This window comes from Hyperoodon ampullatus, assembly GCF_949752795.1.
Source record: "Hyperoodon ampullatus genome assembly, chromosome: 2".
NCBI lineage: Eukaryota > Metazoa > Chordata > Mammalia > Artiodactyla > Ziphiidae > Hyperoodon > Hyperoodon ampullatus.
The window spans coordinates 12,919,467-12,937,543 of record NC_136915.1 but is presented as its reverse complement, the minus strand read 5'-3'; the positions used below and the strand labels follow the sequence as shown (position 1 = coordinate 12,937,543).

Genomic DNA, 18,077 nt, shown 5'->3' with positions numbered 1-18,077 from the left:
CTAGGGGTAGGTGATTTTGATAATAGTGGGAAGCTGATGTTCCAAACAAATAGAACCTGATGTTGAAGAATTATCTCACTATTTAAACATTACAAAAGTTAGCGCAAGCCATACATTGTCAGTAACAAAAGGTCACAAGGGTAAAGAGCCACTTCCTTTTAATCCTTTACAACGGGTACACCTCCTTCACTATGGCTGAAAACATCTGTGGTTTCTATTTTAATCTCTTCAACTTTTTATTAAAAGTAATTACTCAAAGAGGGTAACTGTTAGTAGGTTATAAAGCACTGCTACCGTCAGCTAGTGTTTCTCAAGTAAAAGCACCAAAACTGTGGGGGGGGGGCAATAGAGGTTTCACAAAATGATAACATATCCTCATTTTATTAATGTATAGTATTATGACTAAGCTGACAAGTTACTAAACAAAACAAAACAAAACAAAAAGTAAAGCCTTCTAAGTAGATATGTCAAACTCATTCAAGCTTGCCTTGTGGGTAAGGTTAAAACGATTAATTTAGTCTTTCTCTGTCTGGTTGTTCAAAATTCTCCCCTTCCTACCAAATACTTAAATCACAACCCAAACTGTACTTCACATGTAAAACTGAGCCAAAAGGTGGTGGAGGAGCAGATTCGGAACAAAGCCAGCTTGGAAACTCCATCTGCTACTCACGCTCATTCTAAAGAGTCTCAAAGCTAGACCACCGGATGTTCTCTGGTGATATACACTGGCAAAATCTGGCTGCTTATTGTTAAAGCTCTTATCTTTTTTGTCCTTAGGAGAAAGCTATTCCCTGAACTTGTAGCTCTAATACACTTTACTATATCAGCAAATGCAATGTGTGATATTAGTCTCTAATGAAGAATTACAGCTCAAGACTTTAAAATAACTCAAACTTAAAAGTTAATTCTCTTTAGCTTCTAGAAAATATATTCCAGAGTCACTGTTCTGTAACAGATGGGGAAAGTTTATCCACAGAAGTGGGATTTCAGCATAACTGTGTCCCTCCATTTTACCCAGAAAACTTGGTTTGATCTTTAGAATTAAAGAAGCTACAACAACTGAGACTTAGGAAAAAAAAGTATTCGGTAGCTTCATTTTGGTGGCAGCACTTTCAGTAGATATTAACGAGCTTAGTGCTGCTTAGTCACAGACACAATGTCATCCTCCAAATAAATGGGCCTAAGAAAAGAACAAGAAAATTTCCAGGAAATGTTAAACTCAAAAGGAAGTTTCTGCTTACTGTTATAATTTTCTTCAAGAAAAAAAAAGACAAGATTCTTTAGGAATCCCACCAAAATGTGCCTAAGCAAAGAACTCCCCACTCTATCTTGCACACAGCAATGGATTGCTATTTCTGGATCTACTGAAACACGGGAGTTTTTCTGTACTGTATTTAGAGATGGGAGGAGGCAGTAAGAAGACAAGGAACATACCTACAACAGGACGATGAGGCTGATTACGACTGGAAAGGTCCCTATTCCCCTCTGAAGCTCCAACTTCCCTGGCTCACCCACCAATAACGAGTATTATTTAAGAGCCTGGCCACTCCAAATACCTGCATCCTCTACAGATTTTTGAAGGGCTTCTGCTAATTCTTGGTCTGCAATCTCCTCTGGCCGTACTTCCTCTCGCCCGGCCCCATATGCCAACCGGGCACACTCTGGTAACTCCCCCTCAGGAAGGAAGGTGGTCTTTGAGCCTGTGGTGCCGATCACGAGTACATTTTTCTTGAGGTCAATGGAACACTTAGAAAAAGAAACCAAACACTGATGATAGCAGATAGAACACAACGCAGGAAAATTATGATCTTGAATTTAAAACTCCATTCACAAAGAGCAACACTGACAGAGATGGCTCAAAAAATTTTATCTAAAAGTATTTAAACTTTAAGCTATGTGACACTGTTAGTTTAGAATCTATATCTATATATATATTTAAAATATCTAATTTATTTATGTGTTTTTGGCTGCACTGGGTCTTCGTTGCTGCGCACTGACTTTCTCTAGTTGCGGCAAGCAGGGGCTACTCTTCGCTGCGGTGCACGGGCTTCTCATTGCAGTGGCTTCTCTTGTTGCGGAGCACGGGCTCCAGTAGCTGTCGCACACGGGCTCAGTAGTTGTGGCGCGAGGGCTCTAGAGCGCAGGCTCAGTAGCTGTGGCGCACGGGCTTAGTTACTGCACGGCATGTGGGATCTTCTCAGACCAGGGCTCGAACCCGTGTCCCCTGAATTGGCAGGCTGATTCTTAACCACCGCGCCACCAGGGAAGCCCTAGAATCTTTTTTAATATTTAAATTGTACAGCAGAATGATCTTTATGGGATACAGTTTACACTTCTTTGTCAAACACAGTAATTGTTCATGTCTGAATTCAACTGTAATACATATTAATTGTACAGAATTTGGAAAACTGCACGCCATAATCAGCAGCCACATCTTTTAGAAACATATCAGTGACTTTTAAAAAATGAAAACTGAGACATACCATTTATATAGGTCTACATTTTTGCTTTTTGCTTAGTGTATAAAGTATAGCTGATATTTAAAGTCTATGCCAATGGTCTCAAAAGTGATATATGGACAAGATGAGCTCTACAAAAGTATTCTGTATTTCATACTTATGCTATCCTCTTTTTCAGTATATTTTTATAATTACTTAATATAGGACAGTTACACACATATATTTTGAATCCGTAAAGCTGGAGACTGCTAGTCTATACCATGACTTAAAAATAGCGATAAATAAATAAATAAATAGGGAAAGATCAGCAACAAGGTAATAAATCGGGTTTTATTTATATGTGCATTCGCTCATTCCTTCTACTTAAAACTATGCACCTTGATTTGAATATCAATGCAATATATTTCAATGGGAATTTAACATTAAACATTTAAAAAAGAGTATTAGTGTGCTTGCTTAGGCAGCACATATACGAAAACTGGAACGATGCAGAGATTAGCATGGCCCCTGCGCAAGGATGAAACGCAAATTCGTGAAGTGTTCCATATTTTTGTATTACTCAGCCATAAAAAAGAACGAAATACTGCCATTTTCAGTGATGTGGATGGACCTAGGGATTGTCATACTGAGTGAAGTAAGTCAGACAGAAAAACAAATATATGATATTGCATATATGTGGAATCTAAAAAAAGTGGTACAAATGAACCTATTTATAAAACAGAAATTGAGTCACAGATGTAGAAAACAAACTCATGGTTTCCAAGGGGAAAAGGGTGGGAGGGATAAACTGGGAGATTGGGACTGACATATACACACTACTATACATGTATCGATAAGATAGACAACTAATAAGAACCTACTGTATAGCACAGGGAATTCTATTCAATACTCTGTAATGACCTATATGGGAAGAGAATCTAAAAAAGAGTAGACAGCTGAAACTAACACAACACTGTAAATCAACTATACTCCAATTAAAAAAAAAAAAAAGAAGAATAGTGACATAAAAATGTTGACTAGATATGAAACCTTGTCGGGAAAATTTTTACTCCCCAAGAGCACAATAATTGCTTCTTCAATGAGTGAAGTTTATCTTTAAACAAATTATTAGGCTTCGGAATGGAAATATAAAAATCACTGCAAATGAAAATATTTATAAATCATTCTCCCTGTACTAAATAAACATTTCCATTCCCAACATCTTATGTATACCTTTTCCCTTAATCTCGAAGCTCTTCTCCCCAAGTACTGTTTGACCAGCCACTAAGGATTTACTAAACTTAGGCTCGCAGTAAAATCATCATTGTGTATTATTATGTACATCTCCCTACAAACCCATCAAAAAATTACTGGAGGCATTTCCCTGGTGGTCCGGTGGTTAAGACTCTGCACTCCCAATGCAGGGGCCCTGGGTTCAATCCCTGATCTGGGAACCAGATCCCGCATGCCGCAACTAAGAGCCCGCATGCCACAATCAAAAGATCCCGCACTTGGCAGCGAAGATCCCGCATGCCACAGATAAGACCCAGAGCAGCCAAATAAATAAATATTTTTTAAAAATTGTTTTAAAAAAATTACTTGAGTTCTAATCAGAAACTAAAAATTACACAAGGGAACCAAATTGTCCATTATAGTCTCAAAACAGATGGCAAGATTCAACAGATTCAGAAAGATTTCACAAAAAGGTTCTATTTCTACTGATACAGAATTTCAAACCTTGTATGACAACATCACCAATTAAGGACCTTTCCAGGTTTGAAGTCATGCTTCTTAGTTTTCCAGTATATACAACAATGATGGAATAACCATTTAACACACAAAAAGCCAACGCAAAAAGAAAGTGAAGCTCTTAATTACCTGATGCCGTTTCAGCATGTCCAGTCCCAAAAGCATGTCCATGGGCTGTTCCTCAAGTATAGAGAAGGAACACGCCAGGAAATCTCCTTCAATTTGAACCTGAGCTAAAGCACATGAAGAAAGGAAGAGGTTACTGATTTTTCCAGGGAAGGTCTGGAAATGTATCTATCATTCTGTGTCTTTCTTCCTGCAATCGGTCAAAGTCAAGCCAAAGCATGCAAACAAGTGAGTTAAGTATGAAAATCCAGTAAGACCAATAATCAGGTTAAAAGCCAATGAAGGCACCAGCTCATAAAGTGGATTGGGTAGAATTACTGCCCACAGACCTGGCTTGATATATGATACACGCTCAGCTGGTGAAGAAAGCTGGCATTAAGAATTAAAAAAAAAAAAAAAAAAAAGACCAAGACCAATTCCTCCAATATTAACCACCTGCTTCCTGTACACTTACAAAAGGCTTTCTAAAAGGAAAATAAAATCGGTACACTTTAAACCTTTTAAATTAAGCTCCAAGAAGTAAACTGTTTATTACTGCCTGTTATAACCAAGTTTCTTTGCTTGAAGTCTCCTGCCTTGCCTCTTTCCTCAATTACTCCTCTTATTTCATATGCAAGATTTTTTTTTTAAAAAAATGACTTTGTCATTAGCTATGTCTTATGAGCAGAAAAGTATATGAAATATATATATATATACTATATATATATATATAATATAAAGCATAATAAAACACATACCCATGCATCTATTTCCCAGGTTAAGAAACAGAAAACTAAGAAGCTTCCTGTATGTCCTACAGATCATAGATTATTCTTTGCCTCCTCCAACCCTCCCAACTATCTTGGTTTTTATGTTAATCATTCCCATCTTTTCTTACAGTTCTTACCATTTTTCTATGATTTCTAAGCAACATTTTGGTTAGTTTTATGGTTTTGAACTATGACTTGCTTCTTTTACCCAAAAGATTCTTTGAGATATTTTATTCCTGTGGGTGCACGTGACTATATTTCTTTCATTTATACAACCCCTAAGAGTAAGTACTGTAATGTCTAAGACACCGCCACTGATTTATTTATCCATTCTGCTGCTATGGGACTTCTGGGTTGCTTCCAGTTTCTGCCGTTGTAAGCAATGCTAACGTGAGCATTCTTGCACTTGTCTCCTGGTGTGCCTTGAGTTTCTCTAAGGTATACTCTGAAAACATACAGGGTTCCAGGGGATATTAGCTCAGCTCTACTTGATGCTGAATTATTTTCTAAAATGTTTCCAGGGGTTTTTGGAAAGTTCCCATTGTTCCACATTCTCCCAACACTCAATATTATTAGATTTAAAATCTGGCAAGTAATTCTCTATTTCCCTGATTAATGAGATAAAGCAATTTTTCACACACTTATTAACCATTTGAGTTTCCACTTAAAGTGCTTGTTCAAATGTTTCTGCAATTTTTTATATACTAGTTTTTCTTACTGAGTCGGAGGATACACAAACACACAGAATACATATATATTTTAAATATGAATCCTTTATTTGTTATACATGTTACTAAGTTCTTTCCTAGTTTGTGTTTGTTCACTTTCTTTAAGATGTGTTTGATGAAAAGTTCTTAATCTTAATCGGCTGTATTTATCAAATAATTTCCTTCGTATCTTTTAAAGAACCCTTTCCCCACACAAGACATTCTCCTATATTTTCTCCTAAAAGCCTGACTTTGCCTTGCACATCCAGGCCTTTAATCAACCCTGATTGACTTTTGTGTGTGATGTGAGACAGGGTCCAATTTCCAATTCATTTTTTCCACATAGATACTCAATTGTCCTAGCACATTTCCTAAAACTTTCCCACTGCTCCATAAGATCTCCCCTCTCATTTACCAAGGTTCATGTTAAGCATGGGTCTGTTTCTGTTCTAGTCCTTTGGTTTTGATATTATCTAGAAAGGGAAGTTATTCCAGAGTATCTTGACTACTCCTGCCATAAAGGGCCTACATAAAATTTAAAATTAACACATCAAGTCTCACAAACAAAACAAAACAAAACAAAACAATTTATTGGGGTTTAAAATGTATTACAACAACTCTGTTGACGAATGTGGGAGAACTACCACCGCCAACATATTGAAACTTCCTATCCATGGTGTAGCTCTCCTTTACTTAGACTACCCTTATGTTATAAGGTTTTCTTGATACCTATCATAGCCAAAGTTGCAAAATGGTACAACTTGTGTAACCAAAAGAAGGACACAAGGGACTGGTATTTTTTGCCTCCTATTATCTTCTCACTAAAAACCATGAGAAATCTAAGAACTCAGACTCTGAAGCAACTGGTTTGTGGTATTCTTACCCAATTTCAGTCCTATTGTGTGTAAGAAAGTACATAAGAGGTAAGGTATTTAAACTATCCTTATTCTATAGAAATCAATAATAGAAAACACAGAGACTTCTAATAATAGACAAATGTATTAAAACAGGAAAAATGAAACAGATATGAAGAGGAAAACAGGTAGAAAAACTACCACTTGCAATGAAAGAAAAGTAATTTACAGTAAAAAACCACTTTTTTATCTGCAAATTAAAGGGATAAAACTAAAAATACTTGATTGTATAAGGAAATTAAGGTGAATGTTCAATCAATGCTGGAGAAACTAGACTGGTACCAGTTAACAATATCAAGAGCCTTAAAGGGTATTCATAATCTTGGATTTAGTAGGTTCACTTATGGGAATTTTAACTAAGGAAAAAAAAATCAGTTTGCACAACACTACACAAAAATGCACTTCCATATTACAATGACAAAATATTGGGGGAAAAATATATCCCAAAGGTTGACCATTAAACCCATACAACAGAATGCTATGCATTTATTTAAGTGATGCTTATGAAATTTATAATGGCATTTGGAAAATGCTCTTACTTTTTCTTAAAGCAAAGTATAAAAATTCTATAGAGTATTATATGATCACCTTTTACAAGAAAACAATGCCAGAAAGAGATATGTCCAAATGCTACTACTGATTGATTCTCACCTAAAAGAATTATTTTTGCTTCTTTTCACATTTCTATACTTTCAAAATTCTCTACAATGAGCAACTAATTAAGTGGATAATGAAAGAAAAAAACAAAGAAAAGAACAATTCTGATTAAAGACGAAGGACTGAACACATGTATTTAACTTAACTTACTCCTAAAAAAAACCACAATAAAAAGTTGTTTTTCTTTTAAAATGTACAGATTACTAAGGCCAAAAATAATGGAAGAGACAACTGAAACACAATTTTGGAAATAGAAAGCAGATGACAATAAGGAAAACTAAGCAGCAACCCTTTTTATCCCAAGAGGCTGGTGAGCTGGTTGAAACAAGTACCTCTGCAAACAGGGGTGGAGTGAGCCCAAAGCAGGAGCACTGGTTGAAGGTCTATGGAGGCACAACTGGACCTCAGGGCTCCTTCTCCTGCACTCTGCTCAGCCAGGTGACTACTGCCTCACCCCAACAGTAGACTAGAGGTTTATTTTCTCAGGAGGGTGAAACAGAGGCTCTAGTAAGAGAGGTGGGCATGAAGGAAGATAGAGATACAACAACAAGCACCAAACTGAAAACTAGAGGGGTTAAGTGGAAGCTTACTGAGACTCTAGCCTTTTTCTCCGTCCCAGCTTCCAGATCACCCACAGTCAGCATGGCTACCCACCCAACTAACCTTCCAAATAGCCTTTTGGTGTCCCACTCTTCAAATATGAGCAGACGCCAAGGATCACCAGACACTTGAGAAAAACCATCTAATATGAAAGAAAACTGTACCAAACAGAAAAGAAAGGTTAGAAGACAAAGTTGAGGAAATCTCGTTAAAAACCTCCCAAAACACAATGAAAGAAAGAGAAAGAAAATAAACTAGAGGACAAGTCCATGACAGTAGATTATCCTATCTGAATAACAGACATCGCAGAGGGGAGGAAATCATATCGGAACCATTTTTCCAGACTGAAAGGTATCTAGCATAGTAGATGAAAAGAGATCGACTACACCCATGTACATCATTGTGAAATTTTAAAACACTGAGGTCAAAGAGAAGATCTATAAGCTTCAGAAAGGGAAAAGAAATCTGACACATAGAAGATCAAGAGTCAGAATAGCGGCCAGCTTCTCCAAAGCCACACTGACAAAAATCATGATGGAAAGTGATTTCCAACATACTCAGACGGGTAGAATGTTGGAAGAAAAGATGTGTTCTGATATTTAAGGCCTCAATTTACTCCTGTGCACTTCTTCTCAGAAAGTTACTGGAAGATGTACTCTAATAAACCAAGGAGTGCAAAAAAAAGAAAAAAGTATGGGATGCATATCATCCAACGTAAGACGGAAGTGAAAGGCACCCTTCAGGACCCAGATTCCAAAACAGCAGCTATGAAGCAGGCTTGAACCACCAGTCCAGGCTGGAAGAAGCATCTTCAACAGGATGACATGTATAAGGGAGATTTACACACTAGGTACGTGTTTAGGGATGAGTAACAACCAAAAAACCGAGTGACACACACATACAAAAGACAAAAATTTCGAGAAAAAATACTAGACATGAAAGGAAAAACAATCTTTTTCAATTAGATGGCTCAGCTCTCAACAGTATTTACATAGTCCTGTCAGTAAATAGCACTATAAACGTGTTACTTAGAAATATGGAGGTAAGCACCAAAAGAAATCAGCTATAATAGTGGAAAGGGATTATCTCTAAAGAGCAGGAGACAGAAGTACACAGGGGACTGGTGTGTTTTTTTTAACCAGCTAAACAATGTTACATTATAACTCTGACAGACTATAGGATTTAAAATTGCTAGGGACTGGGAGTGCTGGATCAGATGCCCCTATCCAAAAGGAATTTTTTTTTTTTTTTTGCAGTGCACAGGCCTCTCACCGTTGTGGCCTCTCCCTGCTGCGGAGCACAGGCTCCGGACGTGCAGGCTCAGCGGCCATGGCTCACGGGCCCAGCCGCTCCGTGGCATGTGGGATCCTCCCACACCGGGGCATGAACCCGTGTCCCCTGCATCGGCAGGCGGACTCTCAACCACTGTGCCACCAGGGAAGCCCCCCAAAAGGAATTTTTAAAGTCCACTACCCTACAAAGGCTCCCAGTGCCCTGCACTCACCTAGATGTACCCTTCCAATAATCTTCTGGGTGCCCACTCCTTTGGCGATCCCTGCCCACCGACGGTCCACCAGCCTCATTATATTACACCTTTCTGCACAAGCTTGGCTCATAATGGTCATCTGGGCACCTGGAGGTGGAGGGAAACATCAGATAACAAAGACAAAATCCACATGTGTGGGAAGATAAAAAAATGCAGCACTAAAAACAGGGCAGAAAGCAAGTATACTCCCAAGCTTCTGTCTGTGTACAATTATTCCCACCTAGCGGGCTTCTTGCTACACTTAGTTCAACTTTCAGTTTTACACTGCAATCTGAAACACAGTGTAGAAACTTCACATTGAGGGAAATAACATTGTTTAAATGTAAGAATTAAATGATATTTTAAAACTTTAAAAACAGAAAGCAAAGGCTTCCTGCTACACTTAGTTCAACTTTCAGTTTTACACTGCAACCTGAAACACAGTGTAAAAACTTCACACTGAGGGAAATAACATTGTTTAAATGTAATAATTAAATGATATTTTAAAACTTTAAAAACAGAAAGCAAAACTACGTGGAAAGGATCTCCAAAAAGTCAAACTATGTCTAGAGATGGAAACACTCAATTAAGCACTACTGCACCCTCAGATCAGTTTTCACCGAGTATCACTAAACATCTTACCAAGTTATTTTTATTTCAAACTCTGGGACACTCTAATTTACCAGTTAAAAAATACATCGTGCAGTCTCTCAAAAAACTAGAACTGAACTCTCCATTCTCTGCTCCAACAATTAGACCCTCTTTCCTATCAGGAAGAGGGCACTAAGGTCTTTTCTCTCCTGGTTACATACACTCACCCACAGAGCTGGAGTCAGCCTGTGCAGAAGACAGACACTTCTCTAATCTGTATCTAGGGTCCTAATCTCTCCCACAGAATCTAATTCCACATTCCTGTGTGTTTGGACATGTCTATCTCAAAGCCCATAGGTATAAATACTCTTTCTCCCCAAATAATTCTCACTTCGGATTTCTCTCTTTGCCAATGGAATTCTTTTTCTTACAACCATAAAACATAGGCAACTGTTCACTTTCGACCCCTCTTCTTATAGCCTTCTCCCAACTCTCAAACTCAGTTCCAATCCTGTTAATAAATTCTGGGCAATTTCTGACCTTTCTTCTTCTAACCATAGCGATCAACCTGGCTCACACTCTATCCCTCTAGCTAGTGGACAACTTCTCTGGTTTCCAATCCTTTCTGTGGATATACAGTTTAAAGCAAGCAAATAGTTCTGATCTTTAGGGGTACAGAATACTCCAGAACTGCCACTGCCTTCAATCTTCTTAAAATACCACCTTCTTCAGATCCCTTATTCATCTGCTCCAAGGTCCTCAAAGGTTCCTACTCTTTATAAGATCTTCCAACCCACATCACCACAGCCTCAGGTCCCACGTCACCCTGGTCCAACTACTTCCAGCTGCTACAGACTGAATGCTTGTGTCCCTCCAAAATCCAGGTTGAAACCTAACTCCCAATGTGATGATATTAGGAAGTGGGGCCTTTGGAAGGTGATTAATTAGGTCATGAGTGTGGAACCCTCACGAATGGGATTTAGTGCCTGTAGAAAGGAGACTCCAGAGAGCTTCCTCTCCCCTTCCACCATGTGAGGACACAGGGAGAAGATGTTTATCTATGAACTAGGAATCAGGTACCCAATCTGCCAGCATCTTTTTTTTTGGGCCGCGCTGCACAGCATGTGGGATCTTAGCTCCCCCACCAGGGATCAAACCCGCACCTGCACTGGAAGCACGAGTCTTAACCACTGGACCGCCAGGGAAGTCCCTCTGCCAGCATCTTGATCTTGGACTTCTCAGCCTCCAGAACCGGGAAATAAATCTGTGTTGTTTATAAGCCACCCGGTTTACGGTGTTGATATGGCAGCCCGAACAGCCTTAGATACCAGCCTTACAGCCTGACTGCTTTAAACCTTCCACTTTACCCAGAGGAATGTGTCTCCTTTGTCTCTTACTCACTGCGAACCTCCTGTAGAGTGCCCCTTCCTCGACTTTCACTTTCTTTGAATTCTACTTATGCTTTAAGGCCCAGCTCAAGACCCACCTCCTCCCCAGCTGACTGTCCTCTCCCAGTGATCTCTCCTCTCATTCAATTCCAACACTTCCTGTTCATATTACCCACAGATAACTTACACTTTATGGGCACTTAAACCTCTTGGCATTTGAGGAAGGTCAGAGTCAAGAAGGCCCAGAAATAATGAACGAAAAGGGAATTGGGGAAGGCAATTCTTTTTTCCCCCCTTCCTCACTCTACTCCTCATAAGCTAGTTATTGGTGTAAAGTCTGCAAACCCAGGATGAGAAGGGTCCCTTTCACTGCTCTCCTGCCTTTTCTTAAGACTCAGGTCAAAGCCCCAATCCTCTACCCATGGAGACAGCTCAGTTCAAATGCCCTCTCTTTGGATAAGCCACGCCTGAGCAACCCAGTCAGAGTGAGAATGTGGTCTTTATGTTCATCCAACACGCATCTGATTTTTGCACAGTGGTTAAGAGTTCTGGCTTCAGGTTGAATCCAAAGTCTACTGATCATGAACTTTGGATACCTGGAAGAGTGACTTCCCCCCTTTATATCTAAGTTTCCTCATCTGTAAAACAGGGATAACAGAACATAGCTCATAGGGACAGTCTGAGGATTAAAAAAAATTGAAGATGATATACTAAGTACCTAGCATGGTGCTTGGCACATAGTAAGGGCTCAATAAATGCTGAGTGTTGTATCAGGGTCTCTTATGAATTTACCTCTCACTCACAGGAGCCCTATGAAGCTCCAGTCTTACCCCCAAGCACTCAGCACAAGGTCCTGCACATAGCACTCAACAGTAAATAATCAGCAGATTTACTCCTCCCAGGAATATATGCATCTCAGGACACAAACTCTTAACAGTTGAAACCTAGCATGTGCTCAGGTATTTGTGGATGAACGAGTGGAAGAAACCTACTTGAGCAGGGGTTTTTACTTCTCTAGGAACACACTCGTTATCTCACGGCCTCAAGAGAGATACCTAGAATGAAGGCACAAGACCACTCGATTACACTCACATGGTGCTGCTCTGTGTGGTCTCACTAAACAGCAAAGTGTTGTTACAGAGAGAAAAGGTGCCAGTTAGTACAGGCATTATCTGAATGCTCAAGTGGGGAACTCTGGTCTCCTGACCTGGCTGTTAAATTCTTTAAGGGCAAGAACCATGCCCCATACACCCTTATACTCCTCACAGCTCCTGGTAAAGTGCTGGCACACAGACCAAGCTGAAATATCTGTTTGACCTCTACTCTACACACCTCCTTCTATTTTTTTTTTTTTGCAGTGCGCGGGCCTCTCACTGCTGTGGCCTCTCCCGTTGCGGAGCACAGGCTCCGGACACGCAGGCTCAGGGGCCATGGCTCACGGGCCCAGCCGCTCTGCGGCATGTGGGATCTTCCCGGACCGGGGTACGAACCTGTGTCCCCTGCATCGGCAGGCGGACTCTCAACTACTGCGCCACCAGGGAAGCCCTACACACCTCCTTCTTATAGCTCCTTATTCTAAACCCATTTACTCCTGTTTCTTACAGAGGTATCCTAGAAATTAGGATGCCAAATAAGGGGAGGTAGGAAGATAAAGGAATACACTGCAAAATACAAAACTGATTAAGAAATAATTAAAGAAAAACCTATTACAAAGAAAAGATTGGCAAGTGAAACAATAACCCCTGGGCTTGTTAGTCAGCTGTCCAAAGGACTACTGCCATCTTTAACGGACAACAGTCTTCCCTTCTCCCTGTGTCAGGTCAGAACGTTGGATGTAGAGACAAAGACACAAAAGATGGAGACGTCACCTGAGTCAACAAAGGCTTTCACAGGATGTCCATTCACTTTGCAGTTAATATAAAGCATCACTACTTGGCCAAAACTTTCCGGAGCCTCTTCCATAGCTATTGTCATGTTTTCCTCAATGTTCTGTTGCCTGTAACAAACCAAAACCAGGCACACTAAAAGCATTATTTCCATGAAGAGCGATCTGTTTCAAAGTCACAATATTAAAAACAGACCTGTACATATCTTTTGCTCCAACTATAGCAGCTGAGTCATGGAAATGGAAATTGGTGTTCTATCCTGAAATATGTGATTTAGTAGGAGGAAGTGAGATACATAATTGGCAGAAAATCTAAAGGCATACAAATCACCTTCATGTAAAAACAATTATGTTCCCTTTACAAGCTCAGAAACAGGAAAACAAACTTCTGGAGAGTAAGGGTCACAACCCTTTTTATCCTGTAGAATATTAGAATTTCATCAATGCTCCAATTTAAACTGAGGATTTACTGGGTATCTGGGTACATTTCCTATGTCCACTGCATTAAAAATAGTTTGCAAATATAATACACAGATGTTTCAACTGCTTGTGTTACATCTGCTGCTTAATTTCCAAATCTGTAAAAAATTAGATTAGTTTCTAATCTGTAAAACGAGAACAATAATTTCTATCATAGGATCGCTGAGAGGTATAAAGCATCTAGTACACAATGCTAAGGTAAGAGCAGATGCTCAAAAATATCTAACTACCTGGCTGTCACTTAGAAAACTATACACACATATGTATCATAGTTCACCTGGTCCATCAAAACATTTCTTCAAAATTGAATGTATTCTAATTCTTACATGAGAAAAGCACATAAAACGGAGTTCCAGCTTACTCCAGCATCTTATGTCTTCCTCCCCAACTCTTCTAAAAACATTATCAAACACTACAAACATTAATTTAAACTAGGGCTGGGACCAGGCAACTTTGCTGAAGACTGAGACAATTACAGAACAGGGTCCAAGGTGAGGTCAATTACAGCTGTAAGCCAGAGGCTGGCAAACTACAGCCCACTGTTTATGGGAACACATCCACACCGTTCACATAGCCCACTGTTTATGGGAACACATCCACACCGTTCACATAGCTGCTTTCACACTGCACTGGCAGAACTGAGTGCTACCGACAGAGACTGCATGGCCGGCAAAGCCTAAAATATTCACTACCTGGCTCCTTATGGAAAAAGTTTGCTGACCTCTATTCTAAACTGTAGCGCCGGTCCCTTCTGTAATAATATTCTAGCCATCAATTGTATTGATGGCTTTATCAGCCAGTCTATAATAAAATATTAAATTTTTCAGAAAGTCAAAGGTAAACTTGTTTAATTTAGCCTGGAAAATATGCAAGCTACTATATACCTCAGTGTACATGTACCATGTGTAATCACTGGTGTAGCGTATCAAATAAAACTGCTATAGGCATTCTATACAATTCCACAGCTTTTCTCCTAGGTCACATTATTAAATTTAAAAATAACCTAAAATTAGTTGTGCACTCCTGACCTTACATTGACTCCAACCAAGATACATTTCAGCAAAAAATCATCTGAAATAATACCAGTTACTTTGGCTATCCTGGGCTCTATGTCACTTTACAGACACAAGGTTTTCTCCTTTAAAAGAACACATGCATTGTCCCAGTTCCCCTACCTCACCCCTGGGAAGAAACATGAGCCCTATGGATGTGCCTCATTTCACCTCTCTTCCAATAGCTTGGTGTCCTGGTTTGGCTATGATGCCTCCCCACTGCCCCGCCCACCCCTCCCGCTTCCTGGCTTGAATGCAACTGTTCTTGAGAGTTATGTCAGGCTCACTTATAGCTGCAATGCGGTCTAGTTCAGAAAACACAAATATCTTCCCATTTCTCTGTGTAGATTTAACTAGCGAGATGTTTCTCAAAGATAGTTATTAGTATCCAATACAATAATAGGAACATATACAGACAAAAACACAAGTGAACGGCTTAGGGCTACCAACTGATTCTGGTGTGTTTACATTTCTCTGATTTCAAATGTACTCGGAGAAATAAGAAACCCTTTATTTGACTTCCAAGTTAACAGTGTAATATAATGACCAAGTTAGGCTTCACTTAAGTAACCAAAGATGATGATCAGCCCCTAAAAGGAGTAGCCTTACAGTTATTGTTCTTAGTTATACTAAGGCCTTCACAATTAGCAATAAACCGAATCTGGGATGGGGGAAAGCAACTGTTCTTTTATTCAAAGGGACTGACTGAACAGCTTCTTGCTTGTGACTAGTAAGGGGACCAAGGTTGGCACTAGCATCCTTGTACCTGCTTAGGCCCCACCCCTTAAGATTCTTTCTATCTATCTATCTATCTATCTATCTATCTATCTATCTATCTATTTATGGCTGTGTTGGGTCTTCGTTGCTGTGTGTGGGCTTTCTCTAGTTGCAGCGAGAGGCGGATACTTTTCAATGCGGTGCGAGGGCTTCTCATTGCGGTGGCTTCCCTTGTTGTGGAGCACAGGTTCTAGGTGTGCGGGTTTCAGTAGTTGTGGCGCGTGGGCTTATTTGCTCCGCGGCATGCGGGATCTTTCCGGACCAGGGCTTGAACCCACGTCCCCTGCACTGGCAGGCGGATTCTTAACCACTGTGCCACCAGGGAAGTCCCACCCCTTAAGATTCTGATTCATCAGATTTGGGAGTAAAGCCTGAGCACCTGCATTTTTAAAAGCTTCTCATATGACTTTAATGCTGCCCCAGGTGAGAACCACAGCATTAGAGAATCTGGAGCTGGAAACCAGTCCTGCAGTGAGTTTATCTGCTGAGGCCAGTACAAGAACTGTGGAAGGAAAACGGACTTAGGACTATAAGGTTCCTCTTTGTACAGCTCTCTCTAATTCAGTCATGTCCAAGCCCTGGATTTAATCAGGGCTCATGCATTATGTCTACGGAAAGAGAGTCCAATCAGTTTGAGTAGCCAGCCTAGTAGTCTCACCAAACTGGGGGCTTCTGCTCACTCCTGGGGTCATCTGCCTGCAGTTGCCTTAATAATGTGCTGTGGGCTAGTCAGGGAGTCTTTATCAAAATTTTAGAAAGTCATTAAGTTAGGTAGCTGTATTTTTGTAATGTTGAATCAAAATGCAAGGAAAATGGAAGAGGAGAGAATAAACTAGAAGACTGAAGCTACTACCTCAGATGCAAAATAAGGAATCTACCTCAAAGCAGATGCCCAACAAATACAAGATCACCTGGAGTTTGGGAACTCTAGATTCTCTAAATCTTGCTCTTTGGGCAAAGGAGTCATTACCTTATATCTTCTTCTATCTTTGCCTGAGCTTCAAGATCAAAAGGGTCCGCAGAAAAGAGACGAATCCTTTCTTGCTCTCTCCGGGCTCGGTCCTGCTGCTGCTCCACCAGGACCCTAGAAAATTTCTCTGCAAGAACAGTGGGAAAAATCTTAAAAACCATTGTATTTTCGTTCTTTATTAGTATTTTTCCACACTGAACAATTTCTCAAAATACAACTGTAAGAGATGCAGAAAGGATGGCTAAAAATCATTTAAAATGAGCAATTACGTTTACTTTCTATTCTCTGAAGACAAGATTACTTCTTCACCTAAATTTAGTGTAAAGAAATAATGTATTTGCTGGGGCTTCCCTGGTGGTGCAGTGGTTAAGAGTCTGCCTGCAAATTCAAGGGACACGGGTTCGAGCCCTGGTCCAGGAAGATCCCACATGCCATGGAGCAGCTAAGCCTGTGCACCACAACTACTGAGCCTGTAATCTAGAGCCCACGGGCCACAACTACTGAGTCCATGTGCCACAACTAATGACACCCGCGCGCCTAGAGCCCGTTCTCTGCAACAAGAGAAGCCACCGCAATAAGAAGCCCGTGCACCACAACGAAAAGCAGACCCCGTTCACCAAAACTAGAGAAAGCCCGCGCACAGCAACAAAGGCCCAACATAGTCAAAAATAGAAACAAACAAATAAATAAATAAATTTATATTAAAAAAAGAAATAATGTATTTGCAGACATCATCTCAGAGATGAATGACTTTTCAATTTAAATCAGTGTGGCAGATAAATGATGCTACCCCTCCCCTCCCCACTGCCTTTATTATCCTATTACCTAGAAATAAAATAGAGCACTACTATCCCTCTTTTCCTCTTCTACTTTTGTTTCCTTTACAACACACTCTGCCTTAAAGCAGATAAATTATAAGCAAACTACTGTTTGTCTATATTACCCGATGGATACTAAGCAGGAAAATTAGCAAAGAGAAAACATTGCTTGCTATAAGATGGATGTATGTTACAAGAACCACCTTTATTTGCTATTTCGTAAATGTGAGTACATTCAAATGTATAAATGTAAAAGTGCCATCATCATGGTCTTTGGCAATTAGATACGCTGCATAAGACATTAAAGAAACCAAAATAATGGTCATATGAACTAATACACACAACATGGATGAATCTAAAAAACACTGAAAGACGCCTGACACAAGGGAGGACATACTATGTGATTCCATTTACATGAAGATGAAAATTAGGCAAAACTAACCTCTAAGTATCAGAATACTGGAGCCTATAAGGGGAGGAAACTGACTAGAAGAGAACAAAATGGAGCTTTCTGGAGTGAAAGAAATGTTCTCTATTGTGATTGGGGTGCTGGTTACATTAGTTTGTCAAAACTCAATGAACTGTATACCTAAAATCTAAGTATTTCTCTGTAGGTAAATATTACCTACATTTTAAAAATGGTTGAGGAAT

The 18,077-nt window shown here is 39.8% G+C and overlaps 1 protein-coding gene across 1 annotated transcript in view; it reads right to left on the bottom strand.

The window, feature by feature from the left end:
* Nucleotides 1-300: 300 nt before the first annotated feature.
* DDI2 (DNA damage inducible 1 homolog 2) overlaps nucleotides 301-18,077 on the bottom strand; it is a gene marked incomplete at its 3' end in the record, with an annotated part of 30,932 nt that continues 13,155 nt past the window's right edge. Inside the window, exons 4-9 of the mRNA XM_079719957.1 lie at nucleotides 16,609-16,735; nucleotides 13,313-13,440; nucleotides 9,445-9,573; nucleotides 4,317-4,420; nucleotides 1,557-1,746; nucleotides 301-329 (exon numbers count right to left, since the gene is read on the bottom strand). Coding sequence (XP_079576083.1) covers nucleotides 301-329; nucleotides 1,557-1,746; nucleotides 4,317-4,420; nucleotides 9,445-9,573; nucleotides 13,313-13,440; nucleotides 16,609-16,735 — 707 coding nt within the window. The remainder of the gene's footprint in view (nucleotides 330-1,556; nucleotides 1,747-4,316; nucleotides 4,421-9,444; nucleotides 9,574-13,312; nucleotides 13,441-16,608; nucleotides 16,736-18,077) is intronic.